At 35.2% G+C, this 14,882-nt stretch overlaps 2 protein-coding genes across 2 annotated transcripts; one reads left to right on the top strand and one right to left on the bottom strand.

The window, feature by feature from the left end:
* Positions 1-260: 260 nt before the first annotated feature.
* Positions 261-5,895, bottom strand: ftr84 (finTRIM family, member 84). The gene is made up of 7 exons (XM_028460563.1): positions 5,323-5,895; positions 5,077-5,172; positions 4,102-4,335; positions 2,558-2,714; positions 2,398-2,454; positions 2,222-2,275; positions 261-1,248 (listed from the first exon to the last, which is right to left on the bottom strand). The coding sequence occupies exons 1-7, from the start codon at positions 5,893-5,895 to the stop codon at positions 707-709; spliced, it is 1,713 nt and encodes a 570-aa protein (XP_028316364.1). The 3' UTR covers positions 261-706.
* A 3,124-nt stretch (positions 5,896-9,019) lies between these two features.
* Positions 9,020-13,202, top strand: tppp2 (tubulin polymerization-promoting protein family member 2). Its single transcript, XM_028452249.1, has 4 exons — positions 9,020-9,186; positions 10,648-10,839; positions 10,922-11,075; positions 12,569-13,202. Exons 2-4 carry the CDS (start codon positions 10,649-10,651, stop codon positions 12,758-12,760), a joined length of 537 nt encoding a protein of 178 aa, XP_028308050.1. The 5' UTR covers positions 9,020-9,186; position 10,648; the 3' UTR covers positions 12,761-13,202.
* Positions 13,203-14,882: the final 1,680 nt, after the last annotated feature.

The following is a 14,882-nucleotide window of genomic DNA, read 5'->3' as shown; positions in this document are numbered from 1 at the left end:
TTAGCATTAGTATAATATAGCATTAGCCTAGCATTAGCTAGAATTAGTATTAACTAATATTATCATTAATATACATTAGCTAGCATTAGCATTAGCTAGCATTAGCATTGGCTATCATTAGCATTAGCTAGCAATAGCATTAGCTAGCATTAGCATTAGCTAGCATTAGCATTAGCTAGCATTAGCTAGCATTAGCTTGCATTAGTTAGCATTAGCTAGCATTAGCATTAACCTTGACCTAGTGTTAGCATTAGTCTAACATTACCAATAACCTAGCATTCGCACTAACCTAGCATTAGCATAAGCCTAGCAATAGCAATGACCTAGCATTAGCATTGGTCTAGCAATAGCAGTGACATAGCATTAGCATTCACCTAGCAAAGGTTGAAATAGGTTGAAGGTACTGTAGTAGCTGAAAATGTTAAAGGTTGAATGGTTAAAATCTGTTAGAACAATAGTTGGGGATGAAGGGCATAAAAGTTAAAAAAGCTGAAATTTCCAATAGAAATGAATGGGAAAGAAAAAAAATGTAATAAGTCAAAAAGTTTAAAAGTTCCAAATTATAAAAGTACAAGCACAAATCTCTGGAACTTTCAGCATTTTTTGATAGCTTATTTGTCAAAATCGGACAAAAGGTGTAGGAGGAGTTAATGCAGATGTGAAAAAAAGATGGAAAACAACAGTGATGATGGCTCCTGCATCATCACTAATAAGGCATTGGGTTCTGCTTCAGTTGGCAGAGAGTAACTGAGGAGCCCACACCAAAACCAGCATACAGTGGTTCACTGAACTGAGTTTTGAATTTGTGAATGAGCTCCATGTTCTCTGACACTGAGTAGAAAGCCAGGGTGTTTCCTGCATAGTCCAGGTAGACTCCAACACGTGAAGCTCTGGGTGCTCCTGGTAGGTCTCTGTCCACCTTGTTGTGCCAGGCAGAGTAGCCGGAATCTGAGCACAGGAGACTCCACGACTTATCATTGTATCCCAGCAGGCTGTGTGAGTTCTTCCCTTTACGGCTGATGCTTTTATAGGCCACTCCAATGGAAAACTCTCCATTCCACTCTGCCTCCCAGTAGAACCTAAAGCCAGCCAGAGGCTCTCTGCACAGGACCTGGGAGAAACCATCAAAACGCTCCGGATGATCCGGATAAAACTGGACGTTTTTTTTCCGGGTAATCTTCTGATTTCCATCTGACAGAACTAGCTCTTTGTAGATTGTGTTTGGATCAAAGGACAGTTTGCAGGAATCTACAAGAAACAAAGCAATTATTTAGTTTAAGATAAAATAAATTAAGTATTATTAATAATTAGTTTTAATGAAAAAAAAAATGTTTTTCAATTATTGTTTGGTTTGTTTGCTTTTATTTGAGCTAAGCCTTTTATATTTATATTGTTTTTGAGCAATGCCTTACTCTAATAATATTATTTAATTTGAAATTTTAACCTGTTACTAAGATGCATATTGAAATTGGCTTTTATTTACTTGTTTGTGTTCTTTTATATGTGTATATGAAATCCTTTTATCAAAATAAAAAAAAATTAAAAATGTCAAAAAAGTAATTTTGCTCATGTTTTCTGCTTATGTAAAGCATCTGTGTGGGTATGGTGAAGACCATTATGCAAGTGTTATACATTATTCTGATAATAATAATAATATTATAACAATAATTTAAATATCAATTACTTGGTATAAAAAGAAAAAAACGCCATATAAGGGGGCGCCAAGAGGGAATCTGACCTAGGGCGCCAAAGAGGTTATATGGATATTTTAAATACATACACATATATTCTGACTGACTCATTGCTGACTGTCTGTCTGTTCTAGGGGTTAAATTGTGGAATAATGTTGATAAATGAGTGACACACTTTATTTAAAAAAAAAAAAAAAAAAAAAAAAAAAATATATATATATATATATATATATATATATATATATATATATATATATATATATATTGCATTTTTTGAAAAAAGGCAACAGAAATGTATTTGTTGAATGCTTGCATTTCTTTTGAGTGTATTATTGATAAAAGTAGCTTTAATATGATTTATGTTGAGCGTAGACACATTTTTTTTCATATATTTTTTTGATAGACTGAAAGAAACAAATAAACTGAAACAAAAATAGAAACGTACTCATTGTTGTGCTTAATCAACTGTTATAATTATTATGGTATTATGTTCTTTATGATTCTACATTTTTATATATACCGGTACTTACATCTTAAGAAATCTGCTCTCGCTTTTGGCTCTTGAAAATCTACCCTGGAGGGAACTGGTGGAAATAAAGACGTGGAATTCAAATGAATGTAAGTGACATGAAGAAGCATAAATACTGTAAATGTAAGTATGCTAATATGTTCAAACGGTAACAGCAGTAACTCCAATTTAACTTACCTTTGACTCGCTTATCTCCATTTCGTGGTAACAGAATGTACACAGGTGTTTCACTGACTGTAAAGAAAAAAAATTGTGAGCGGGGATAATTACTAATTTCACAGCTTTAGTTTAAAAAAAAACAAAAAAAAAAACAGTAAGAATATTATCTGGAACACACCAGTCTTTGAGATTTTGCTTAGCTCCTTCTTGCAGATGTCGTCCAGATGTTCTTTCATCTCGGTGGCGGTTTTGCTCATCTCTCCAAAGGAAAACTGTGGGTTAATGAGCACTTTGGGCACCATGGGCTCAGGAGGAACACACAAGGTGGGGAAATTCTGTATCCACGAGAGAGAAAAAGAGTTTAGAACAAGCTTAGTTTACTTATTTTTACTTTACTTCACTTAACCAAAATTCCTAAAAGAAATCAGCCATACGATTAGATTCTAAATATCATGTCCAAATAGATTTTAGATATTATTTTGGGATTTATCATTTCCAAAAGCAGATTCCATTAAGAGATGTACGAAGGAGTTTGGTGAGCATGAATTAAAACATAAGCCTGGTCTTCTCAGTCAACAACTGCCTAAACTTACAAATGAATTTCTTGATAAATGCCCAAACATTCTCATTAACAAGTAGCTTCCATGGGCTCCCTCAGTGTGTCATTTATTTTAGTAACAGATATTATAATGTTTAAAGCTACTGACGATCATTTTTTATCAGATAAAGACATCATAGATCAATAAATCGAAGATTTTTTACTTTAAAAAAGATGTAAAAGGTTCAAACTGCCACTCGAAAGTTGGTTTGGATCTCCATTGTAAACGCTCTCTATCGAAGAAGTTTCTCACATTGCATTGTGGGATGTGGAGTCCCATAAACAGATGCATAGAAGTGTTTGAAGTGTTTTTCTTTTATTCTTCAATAAGGATAGTTTGTTCTCATTATTCCCTGTGATATCACCTCACTCTGGGACACATTTAAATTGGATAAGTCCCAATAAGTTGTAAGTCCCAAAATAAACATCCATCAATGTTTGCCTGTGAAAACACCGACAAACTGTTAAGTAGTTACTTTGACAATTTGTGGGGGGCGAAAACTAGGAATAACTGTAAATAAGTTCATATGTGTTTAAGATTGTACTTTTATGCATTTTGTATCTAGGGAAAAGCTCAACCAGGGACAGGAGTTGAGAATTAGCATTAGCTATACACTCTGTATGCATCTGTTGCATCTTTTTGCTGTAACTATGTCTGTCTGCATTGTTACTGTCACATAAATAAATAAATACATAAATAAATAAAGAATAAAGTTGAAGACTTCTTTGCATCCTTCTATAAGATTTCACTGTGTGCATACTTTCGAGCTGCAAATTCATCTTCAAAATCTTTTTTTATAAGCAAATGATCTTCTAATAATTAATGTGTGTGCTTATAATTGTGTGTTTCTTGTCTTTACTAAACTTTGGGGTACTCCTCAGCACCCTATGAACTGACCTAAAACAGGATAAGTTAGTACAACAGTTGTACAAGATCTAAGTATTTCAAACAGCTTTCAGTTTCAGTCACATTGGACTGTAAATGTCAAATTGTCACAATGATTGATTAGTGTACCCAGGGTGTTTCGTACTGTTCACTAGAAAGGTGCAATACATTGTCCCCTAACATATAGCCTCAGATAAAGCAAACCCTAAAGGGAATTTAAAGATGGTGTCATTACGACCTGCAAAAAGTGAATGTTGTCCTCCGTTTCCAGGATTTGTCGCAACTCTGCATCTCGGCGCTGCAGTTCGAGTATTTCTTGCTCAAGACGATCCACGTAGCTCTCAGCCTGTGACATCGCTGCTTGCATGTTGGCTGTTATCATCTGGTGGATTTCAGCCTTCCAGCGCTCCACCGCTTGCAACATTTCATGGAAGGTTTTGTCACTTTCTGCCTGGGCTCGCTGGGCCCCGCTCTGCAAAGTCAATACAGAGGGTCAGATGATTTTAGGTGCAGTAAAACTTACTTATTAGTTGATTTCATGAGAACCTTACAAAACCATGTAGAACTGTTTTTAACACATATATTATTTATTTATGTATTATTTCCCATATATTCTCTATATATAATTCATCACTGTAACCTCATAGCTTGATTGTGTAAATATCTAAATCATATTTGTATTTTTGTATTATTTTTGTAAATATCTGTATCATATTTGTACATTATTATTATTATTATTATTATTATTATTATTATTATTTGCTTCTTTTCTTTTTTTTCTGTAAAGGTGTTGGAAATTTAATTTCCTCGAGGGAAATATACAGAAATATTACATAAAATGGTACATCAAGAAACATTTTAATTACACCAACAAATACATTAGAAAATACATGATACATGATATATACATTAAAATTGGCAAAAATATGATTATAAAGATTTTTTTAATATGCATAAAGTTTTTCAGGTCCCTAGGCAATTTGTTCCATAAGTTTAAAAAAAGACAGACATTTGTAAATGGTTGGTAATAGGATTGGTGGCTAAGTTGTGTTTGGTCATCATCACATTTCTATATAACGTAAGGGAATGAATAGTTACTGTATTGGGTTTTTCTTTTTTCTTTATTGTGTTAGTTTTTAAATAATTAATCCAATTTAGGATTATTTATCTTTTTAACTTGCTATGTCTGATCTTCTGCTGAGGCAGGTCTTACTTTCAGAACATCCACATTATGCTTGAGCTCCTGTAATTCCTTCATCCTCTCCTGAACGATGTGCTGGACCTCGGACTGGGTGACAACTAGGACTTTCTACAAGTAAAACAGGACAGTGCACATCATTTTACAGGGATCATTTTTTTTCTTCCTCTTCGTTTTTAAAGAATTTGAATTCCAAAAGTCATTGACTCCTTATGATTAGCATAACTGCAGGTAAATTGAATAAAAAAGATGTAGACCCACCTGTTTTTCAATGCGCTCTTCTTCTGCAGAGGTGATGTTGTGGCTTCGGTGCTCTCTAACCGTACAAAGCACACAGATGCACATCTGGTCTGTGCGACAGAACAGCTCCAGGCCTTTTTCATGCTGGGGGCAGATCTTCCTGTCCAGGTGGCCTGTCTCATCCACTAGCTTGTGTCTTTTGAAGGTAGACGACTCATAGTGAGGCTTGACGTGTGTCTCGCAGTAATAAGCCAAGCACATTAAACAGGACTTGACAGCCTTGTTCCGTCGACCAACGCAAAAGTCGCAGTAAGACTCCTGGTGCATGTCTGGGAACGGGGTGAGCTCCCGGAGCTGAGGCCGTGGCTCATGGTGCACATCGGGCATGTTGCGTCTGAGGACCGGTCGAGGGGTGAAGGTCGCTCTGCACTGAGGGCAGCTGTAAATGCCCATGTGGTCAAACTGATCCCAGTAGATCTTGATGCACTCCAGGCAGTAAGTGTCACCACAGGGAATAGTGACTGAATCTCTCATTACATCCGTGCACAGTGCACAGAAAGCATCCGATGTCGAAGGAAAACCAGACTCAGCCATGATGGGAAATGAAAGCAGAGCAGTGAGCTCCTGATTTACTGACCAGAATATGGTGTTTTCTGTTGATATATAAGCACATCTATATGTTTGCACCATAAACAGACAGACAGGTGATCTTTTCCCACACAATCCTTTTTTTTATCGTGGAGTAAAAGTACTGAGGTCTGCAACTATGATGGAACCTGCTTAGCAAGCAAGAGTGTCAGGTATAAGCATACACTAGAGGTGATATTTTCAGTAAAACAAAAAATACACTTGACTGAACTTAAACAGCCCCTATTAACACTTCAAATAAATAAATTATTTTTTGTTTTTACAGACTGAAAATTCCCCCAGTTTTTTTTTTTATTTTTTTATTTTAAATTCATAGATAATCTTTACAACCCCCGCAACCCTATCAAACAGGAATAAGAGAGTCTGAAAAAAGAAAATGGATGGATTATCTTTACACATACTGCTTGAATGTACCCCGAGGGTTTACATGGTTAACAAGTTCAGTTTACATAGTACTGACAAGCCATTTGAGATCATTGTTTCTACGTAAATACAAAATCAGCTCCCTCTATTGACGGGTTTAGCTTTGTCGATTTGTCTTCAGAGTGTAGGACCAAAACTGATTAATGTGTTGTGCTGATCTGATTCACAATTTATGGGAATATCTAAACTAATTGCAGAAGCAAATTTGAACATACATGTCTGAACTGTGGAAAGCAATTCAAGTACATTAAACATAACCAAAACCTAATAAAAAGACCAACAACAAACAAAGAGGCACTCATCACTTAAAAGTCTCTAATTGCTCTTTGCAAATTATCATTATTCTTATGTTATTTCATGTTTCCACATGCAAATTACTGAAAGGATCAGGTAGCCTTATATAAGAGAACCAGTTCTTCTTTTTTTTTTCTCACCTGACAGAGCAGTGAGTTTCATGATGGTCCGTGATATCAAAACAACCTGCTTTATTTGCCTTTGTGAAGGAAACAGTAAAAAATATGGGTTACACAAGGTCACATCTGAGGCTTCAATAACAAGGCAGGGCGGAGGAATTTCACATTATCACCTTCAACGTTAGCAATATTCTGATGCATGACAACAAATTATTATAGATGTAATTAATGAGTTTTCAGATGGGAAAAAAAATGCAGCCAGAAAGAAAAATAAACACATTTTCTCAAGCAAATGCTGTAAAAACTCAGAAGGCTTTTGCAAGACAATAAAATGAATTATTTATCATTGTGTGAAAAACTGTTGTCACCAGAGACACAGTGAACAGGGTTTAATATTCATGTCCAATCAAAAGAAAGTTTGCACAGTAGTGACTAAATAAACGTTTTTCAGCTATTTTTAAGGTGGGTTACTGGGCAGGGAGGGTATATAACACCATGTGCCAGTGTCCTTATTTTAACTTGTGTGTCAGTGTGTGGTGGAGGGGGTTTGTATGGGGTGGGTGTATTTTAAACTATGTAAAAACACTTTGAGCTGCACCTCTATGTATGAAATGTGTTTTTATTATAAATAAACATTGATTGATTGATAACACACTCATGTAAACAACCTTTGCATTGTTGTGACACTACACTTCGAGGACATATTTATTCTTTTTTATTTATTGTACAAATGAAAACATTTGGGACTGACTTACACCTTGTTTTATACAAAACTCTGAGAAAGTTTGAGTTTGATTCTCCTAATAATCTTTGCACAACTACAACTTCTTTGTCACTGGCTTGAGTATATGTTTTCTAGCTATTTGTTGCTGCTAATGCTAGTCGATAACTCAAAATGTTTCACACAGCAAGGTTTGTAAAAGTGAGGGGAAAATGCATTGCAAAGGAAGAGTAGTAAGTACTGTTCATTTTGTTCCTTCAGGATTTTACTGCTTTTCTTTATTTATTTTTTTTTTTATACACACTTTCAATAAAAACCCTCATTGTATTTCACAGTCTTGTTATTTTCACAATATATTTGAACACATTTTGGATATAGATGCATGTGTGTATGTATGTATACGTGTAAATCTGTATCAGGGTTAGGGTCAATTACATTTTTCAGTTGCAATTACGTTTTCAATTATCCATGAATTCAATGGTATATAGAGATGATTTTTTTCTTTTTTAGTTAATGTATTTGAAAGGCCACAAAAAGTAACTTGAATTTGATAACACATGTGGTCAACACATGCTAATTGCTCATTTGTTGCCGCACGTAAAGCATACATATTTAACCGGCACATTGGCGGTTGGGTGTAATTCAGAATTAAATTTGCATTAGGAATGAAATGTTTACAAGGTCAGTTCTAAGAGGATATAACTTTTATTCTGGATTAAAGAGGAATTTAGGCTCCCATGTAAACCATCCATGAAAAAGCTACTTAACCTCCCACTTTTCTATAGCAAGACACATTTCCTACAGGCACTGCAATACTTTCAATATTTGTTAACCACATATGTATAGAACTGTACATAGAACTGTAACATGGTTCCCCAGTTTTGCGTTAAAATTATAATTGACAATGTTTTATAGAATGTTCATGGCAATTACAATTACGAAGTCAATTATCTGAACTCAATTACAATTTAACAACGATTATGACAGCAACAGCTTTTTAAAATTACAATTATAAGTACACCATATTTGTAATTAATTATCAATTAGACAATTGCAATTATAATTGACTCCAACCCTGGTCTGTATATGTAGTGCATATATGTCTATGTATATATAAGTAGCTTATAAATGAATTTGTTATAGTGGTTATAAGTGGGGTAGGATTAAATAAGTCAGACTTCTTCCTCCTTTTTGTTTTATAGAAATCGTACTTTGTGTTTTTTACTTGTTTTGGAAATTAATTTGTTTTGTGACATTCCTTTTATTTTGTATATACGTGTTTGTTTTTAAATGTTCACAAATAAATAAATCAAATCCAAATAAGGGCAGGTTGGTGTTCTGCCTTCTGATTTCTGTCTGGGTGACAGTCTTTGGCACATGAAAAAAACTCTTCTATTAGAAGTAGATACATTGGTACATTGTTCTACAGAGCCATGTCTGCTGCTTTAAAGACTCAGAAAGGCATGATGTCATCGACTGTGCTGGTCGGTACTCTCTCCCTCCTCCCTTTAACAGCTTTCTCTGCTGTTCCGACTGCCTCTCTGCATCCCTCCATCTTTGTCGTCATTGTGTGGGAGCCTGGGAGTGGCAGGAAGGAGGAGAGCCAAAGAACAAAGAAGAAAACAGAAGGAGGGGATTTTTGGAAAACAAAGCAGCATATCCTTGTGTTAACAGCAGCAGGTACGTCTCATATTGTGGGAGCGAGTGTCACGACTTTTGTATCTAATGATGCAACAATAGGGCGAGGGAAAGTGTCCTGCAAGCTAAAAAAAAACAAGATATTTCTCGAATTCACAACATCAAACCGATGTGTGTTTTTAAACTGGAAATGCGCTAGTGCATGTCATGTCAAGTTATTTAAATGTTAATGTAGCAATAACAATATTTTATAAACTGCTGATATTTCTATGTTAACTTATGTTCTAATGCAAGGGTGTCAAACTCATTTTAGTGCAGTTTGAGCTTAAGTGGGCCACAAATTTTAGGTAAGGGGAAAAGAGTAAATTCAAAACCAATGTGTCCTGGTTTGCATTTTCACAAATAAATGATAAAGTATGTGATTATATCAGTCCCTGCAGGATCTTCACTTATATTTCCCTGATTTTGGGAATTTGGGGAAATATCATTAAATAATTAGAGAAAAATGTGCAAGATTTTGAAAAAAAAAAAAAAAAAATAGAGTTCTTTCAACAATTTGAGATTATAAATGACTGGAAAACTGAGATCAGCAAATAATGTGGATTTTAACTGAAATTTTGTAATTGGAGGGGCTGAGATATCTACAACTATATTAGTTGATCATTTTGATGATCAATTAGTTGATCAATTGTTTAATTTTTTTATTTAATCTCTTTCTTACTTTCTCAAGTGGGCCAAATTAAATTTGATGCTTTAAAGGGCCAGACTTGAGTTTGACACATGTGTGCATTTGCTCCTACTCGAGCCTTGTTGTGTGTGTATGTGTGTGTGTGTGTGCGTGCGTGTCTGGGAGGGTGATCGGAATGATGGTGGGGCTTAGAATGAACAGAAGAGCAGTCCAAAATGGAGTTAAGTGAATTAAATTGGCTCAGAAGCAACTTTAGCATCACTATCACACAGATTGATGAAAAAGTGTTTTATGGCGTGGCTGAGTAACAGTACTCTGCTGTCTAGGGCAGAAAGTTAAAGGGTTGAAAGAATTACCGTAGTAGGGGTGGGACGATAAATGATAATGGGCTCGTGATAACGATGCAATTCTATATTTTTGGAAAGGAAAATGACACCTCGTACACTCATACTCCCTTTTGTGGACATTTTAATATTGCAATAAGTTGTTGCATAATATATCGTCACATCTTTAATAATTAGACATCACATGATGGTGAAAAGTTTGGGAAAGGAGTTAGTAATGAACAAAGGCCTCAATAAGCTAGATATAGACTACACAATCAGGTAGCCATTCGCATTTCAATTAGCCAAATGGCTAATTTATTTAAAATGTGTCTGTTTCAAAGGAGGAAGAAAATCAAAAAAAATAAACCAAGGCCTATGACCTTCTTGCACAGAATTGTAGCCCTAAAAACCATGAATTCACATCAATGTCCCCAAGACACAAATTTATCCTAATTTTTTATTTTCATTTTTTTCTTCTAATTTTTATAGCATGGCCGAGTCTTCCGTGTCTCTATCAGAGGTGGAAAGCTCCTTCCAGAAGTTTGCCATGCACGGGGACACCAAAGCTACAGGCAAAGAGATGAATGGCAAGAACTTTGCAAAGCTCTGCAAAGACTGTCATATCATTGATGGCAAGAATGTCACCACCACAGATGTTGACATCGTTTTCAGCAAAGTCAAGTAAGATTTTAGTCGAGACTTAGCTCGTGTAAGCTGTGATTGAGTTCAAGAGATTTACTGTGTGCGTTGTGTTTTTGTTTAGGGCAAAGTCTGCTCGAGTGATCACTTTTGAGCAGTTTAAACAGGCCCTGACCGAGTTCGCCCCCAAACGGTTTAAAGGCAAGAGCAAAGAGGAGGCTCTTCAACAGATGTACAGTCTCATTGCTGGAAAGGAACCTGCTAATGTGGGAGTCACTGTGAGCATTATCCATTTACCTGTCTGCCTTACCTGCACTTTTCTTATGGTATCATCTTTCAAAGATTCAAAACTCAATGAACAAGTCAACTAATACCTACTGTGACCTCAAGTTTCTATATTTTTTAACTGTACCTGAAATGTTAGCGATACAAATTCAAAGTCTGTTCTTAACTTGAGTTAAAACAATAAATGCCAATCTGTTTTAACTCTAACCCGAGTTTCATGTCAAAGACAGTCAACCTTGGATGGCTAACCTTTTCTAAATCAGTAGCTACTGTATATAACATTTTTTCCTTTACTTGACTATAAAGTGAGCCAAACCTTTACTTTACTTAGTCATATTGTTTGCTTCAAGAAAGCTATCAACGTCTCCTTTACATTCTTCATACCAATTTCTATACCTAGTGTGTTAAACTTATTTTAGTTCAAGGACCAAATACAGACCAGTTCAGTCACAAGTGTGCCCAAGTTTTCACTTCCAGGTATAAATTAGACATAAAGTATGGAAGGCATCAACAATATCCAGAGGTGGCAAAAGTAAAAATATAGATACTTGAATGAAAAATAACTCTGGTAAAAGTAAAAGTATTAAGGTTGCTCCCTTACTTCAGTAAAAGTATGAAAGTACATGCAACTAAATGTACTCAAGTAAAAAAGTAGAAAGTAAAACAAATGTCCCTTTAATGATAAAGAAGACAGGGTTTTTAAACCAGCAAATTTCATATATTTTATTTAAAAAACTTGTAGAATACTTGTTCATGGAAAAGAGTTAAATCTGTTACCTTTTATGAACACCTGGAGAATTTAGCACTCGTAATAGATAAAGTTTGGAAATAAAATGTGTCAAGAAAAAAAAAAGTGCAAATGCTCAATTAAACCTAGAGCTTTGAGTTTAAATTTTTAGGAACTTGTAGAAAACTGGTACATGGGAATAAATGAATTATGTTACCCTTTATTAATACCTGGAGACTTTAGCACTCATTATAGATAAAGTTAGTAAATAAAATTACTTTTGGTTCACGTCCTTTTACCTTGTGTGACATCATCTTTGAAGGTCTTAAAAATAACGAGCTCATTTTTAAATTGTAAGGAGTAGAAAGTACAGATATTAGTTTAAGAAAGTAAGGAGCAAAAGTAAAAAGTTGCCCAAAAAACTACAGATATCTAAGCAGTAGGTGACAGATACTTAAATGTCCTTTGATTTATTTATTTTTGACCAAATTGTATTTAATTAGGGGAGATTTTGTGGAATAATTTAAGAAGAATTGTAGGATTTTGGGAGAAATTTCGAGTTCTTCCAAAAACAATTTACAACTGAATTATTTGGTGCATAAATGATTCTACTGCGGGTTGAAATGGGTGCTCTGAAGGGCCGGATTTGGCCTCCGGGCCTTGAGTTTGACAGGTGTTCTATACAAATAACAATGAAAAGTAAACTACAGTTTGTTTCCTGTACTACGTCTTATAATATCACTTTTGTGTTGTTTTCAGAAAGTCGCAAAGGCCGCAGCAGTTGACAGACTGACCGACGCCTCTAAGTACACCGGCTCACACAAGGAGCGCTTTGATGATTCAGGCAAAGGGAAAGGGAAGGCGGGGCGTGAGGACGTCCCTGACACCAGTGGCTACGTGTCAGCTTACAAAGGCAGTGGCAGTTACGAGGAAAAAGTGAAGGAGGCCTAGCATCAACACAAGCTTGTACAGAGAAAGTAAAACCCAAAGTGTTCGCCACCAAAAAAAGGATTTTCATTAGGCAAATTGTTCGTCATGTAGTATTTAGAACCAAATGTTAGACAGAATGCTTCTGCTTTGCCATATACTAACACAGTGCCTTATTAGATTTAAAGTGCTCTAAAATACAATGCTATCCTATTTAAAAGAATTGTTTGCAAAGAATTGTTGCGCTCTCCGTCTCCAAGATTTCATTGTTTTATGAAACAAATAACCCTTTATTACACTCCTGAATGAATGTAAGCAACAATATATAAATATTTATCGCTGCTATTAGAATATGAAATGTAGACTTTAGAAATGATTTTTAAAATGATCATGTCATTAGCATGAATAAAGTGTCTGAAGGCTGCCCATAAGTGTCGTTTGCTAAATTACTAGACTTTTGGAGCTATGTTGGCATTATTTTGTGTTGGGTGGAGGGATTTAGTGGGGTTAGGGTAAAAAATGACACTTAATGACAACCTTCATGACACCTTATTCATGTTAATGACGAGTGTCATGTCATAATATTGACAGCATAATGTCAGCCTTTGTGTATAAAACTTCAAGTAAAGTGTTACCAATTAAATAATATATATAATGACGATTGTTCTTTGTTTTTTACTGAAAGTCATATCAATAGCTTTGGAATAGTAAATTGTCCAAAAATAAATCTTTTGAGAATTTAAGCTCACGTTGTAATATAATCAGCCTATCTTTACTTGTTAAAGTTCACCAGGTGCCTGGGACCAACACTGCTGATTTAAAAGCTGTGGCAGAAAATAGTCCCTCGCCCCACACGCATCCAAATACAAAGAATGTCAAAAATGAATGCAAAAATACTGGTGCATCCAGAAAAACCCACAAAACACAACGTATTCAAAGAGTCTTTATCATAACCATCACACGTTAAGGTATGGAGATGAAATTATGTACCCAGGTCCTGGCTAAAAAAAGAAACAAATAGAAAAAGATTTAGAAATAAGGTGATACTAGGAAAACAAACAAAGGAAAATGGAGGCAAACAAACAAATGTATACATATATAACAAATATATACATGCAGCAGCAATAACAGCAGCAGTTGTGTCATGCTATCTCACTTTTATGGTACAGTACATGCCTCTCTGACTTCTACTGCTAACGTACATTTCTACAGGTTTTCTGAATTATATGGGGCACACAGTTTCTGAAAATGAACAGATCCTGAAAAAACAATGAGTTTCTGGAACATCCTTGTAATACAATACCGAAGCCATTTATAGATGTGGTCCGAGAGGATACACAATCCTTGTGCTCATTTTCTCATGAATACATCAACAATGCATACAGAAACAGATAAAATCAGCCATCCTTGCCTTTCACAAGTAGTTTTCTCTGAAGTGCTCAACGTGTCACGACCTAATGAAAAAAAAAAAAATCCAAAAAAAAAAAAAACACATTCATTTATTCACAAACAAAACTACATTGTTAATTTAGGTGAAACAATTATACTGTGTGTATTACATTTTTATCAATTATTACCTTTTTTTAAGAACGCAATTCAAACTCTAAACAGATTTGAGGAAAAAAGCCCAATATCCTGTTATTTTGGTTTTTACACATTTTTGTACTGCTTTGCATCTCTGTGATTTACATTTTATTCATGTTATCAGAATCAGATTCAGAAAAACTTTATTTATCCCAGGGGGAAATTTCCTGCATTACAGAGGCTCAAGAATTATTACAAATAAAAAGAATAAATGTTAAAGAAAGAAAGAAAGAAAGAAAGAAAGAAAGAAAGATATTTTATAGAAAATGTTCATCTTTTTAGAGCAGATGGATTGTGTCTAAACAAGGCTGTAGTGAAACTTTTCACATCCAACTTATTTTACTTCACCAGTCACACTGCTATCAGTCCTGATGAAGCCAAAGGACAACATGTACCATCGGCGAACAAAACAACAAGGAAAGAACAAGGCGTCTATGAGCTTCCATGGGGAATGGAAAACCTAAATCGCCAAAATGAAGAGATCAACCCACCCCCCACATCTCAGGAGGACCCACCAGCTTCACCCCAAAATTCTCCCTCTTCCACCTCATCCAGCATCTCG

The sequence above is a fragment of the Gouania willdenowi genome, chromosome 1, assembly GCF_900634775.1.
Source record: "Gouania willdenowi chromosome 1, fGouWil2.1, whole genome shotgun sequence".
Taxonomy (NCBI): Eukaryota; Metazoa; Chordata; class Actinopteri; order Blenniiformes; family Gobiesocidae; genus Gouania; species Gouania willdenowi.
The sequence above is the reverse complement of the archived record's forward strand: the minus strand, read 5'-3'. Positions and strand labels throughout refer to the sequence as shown.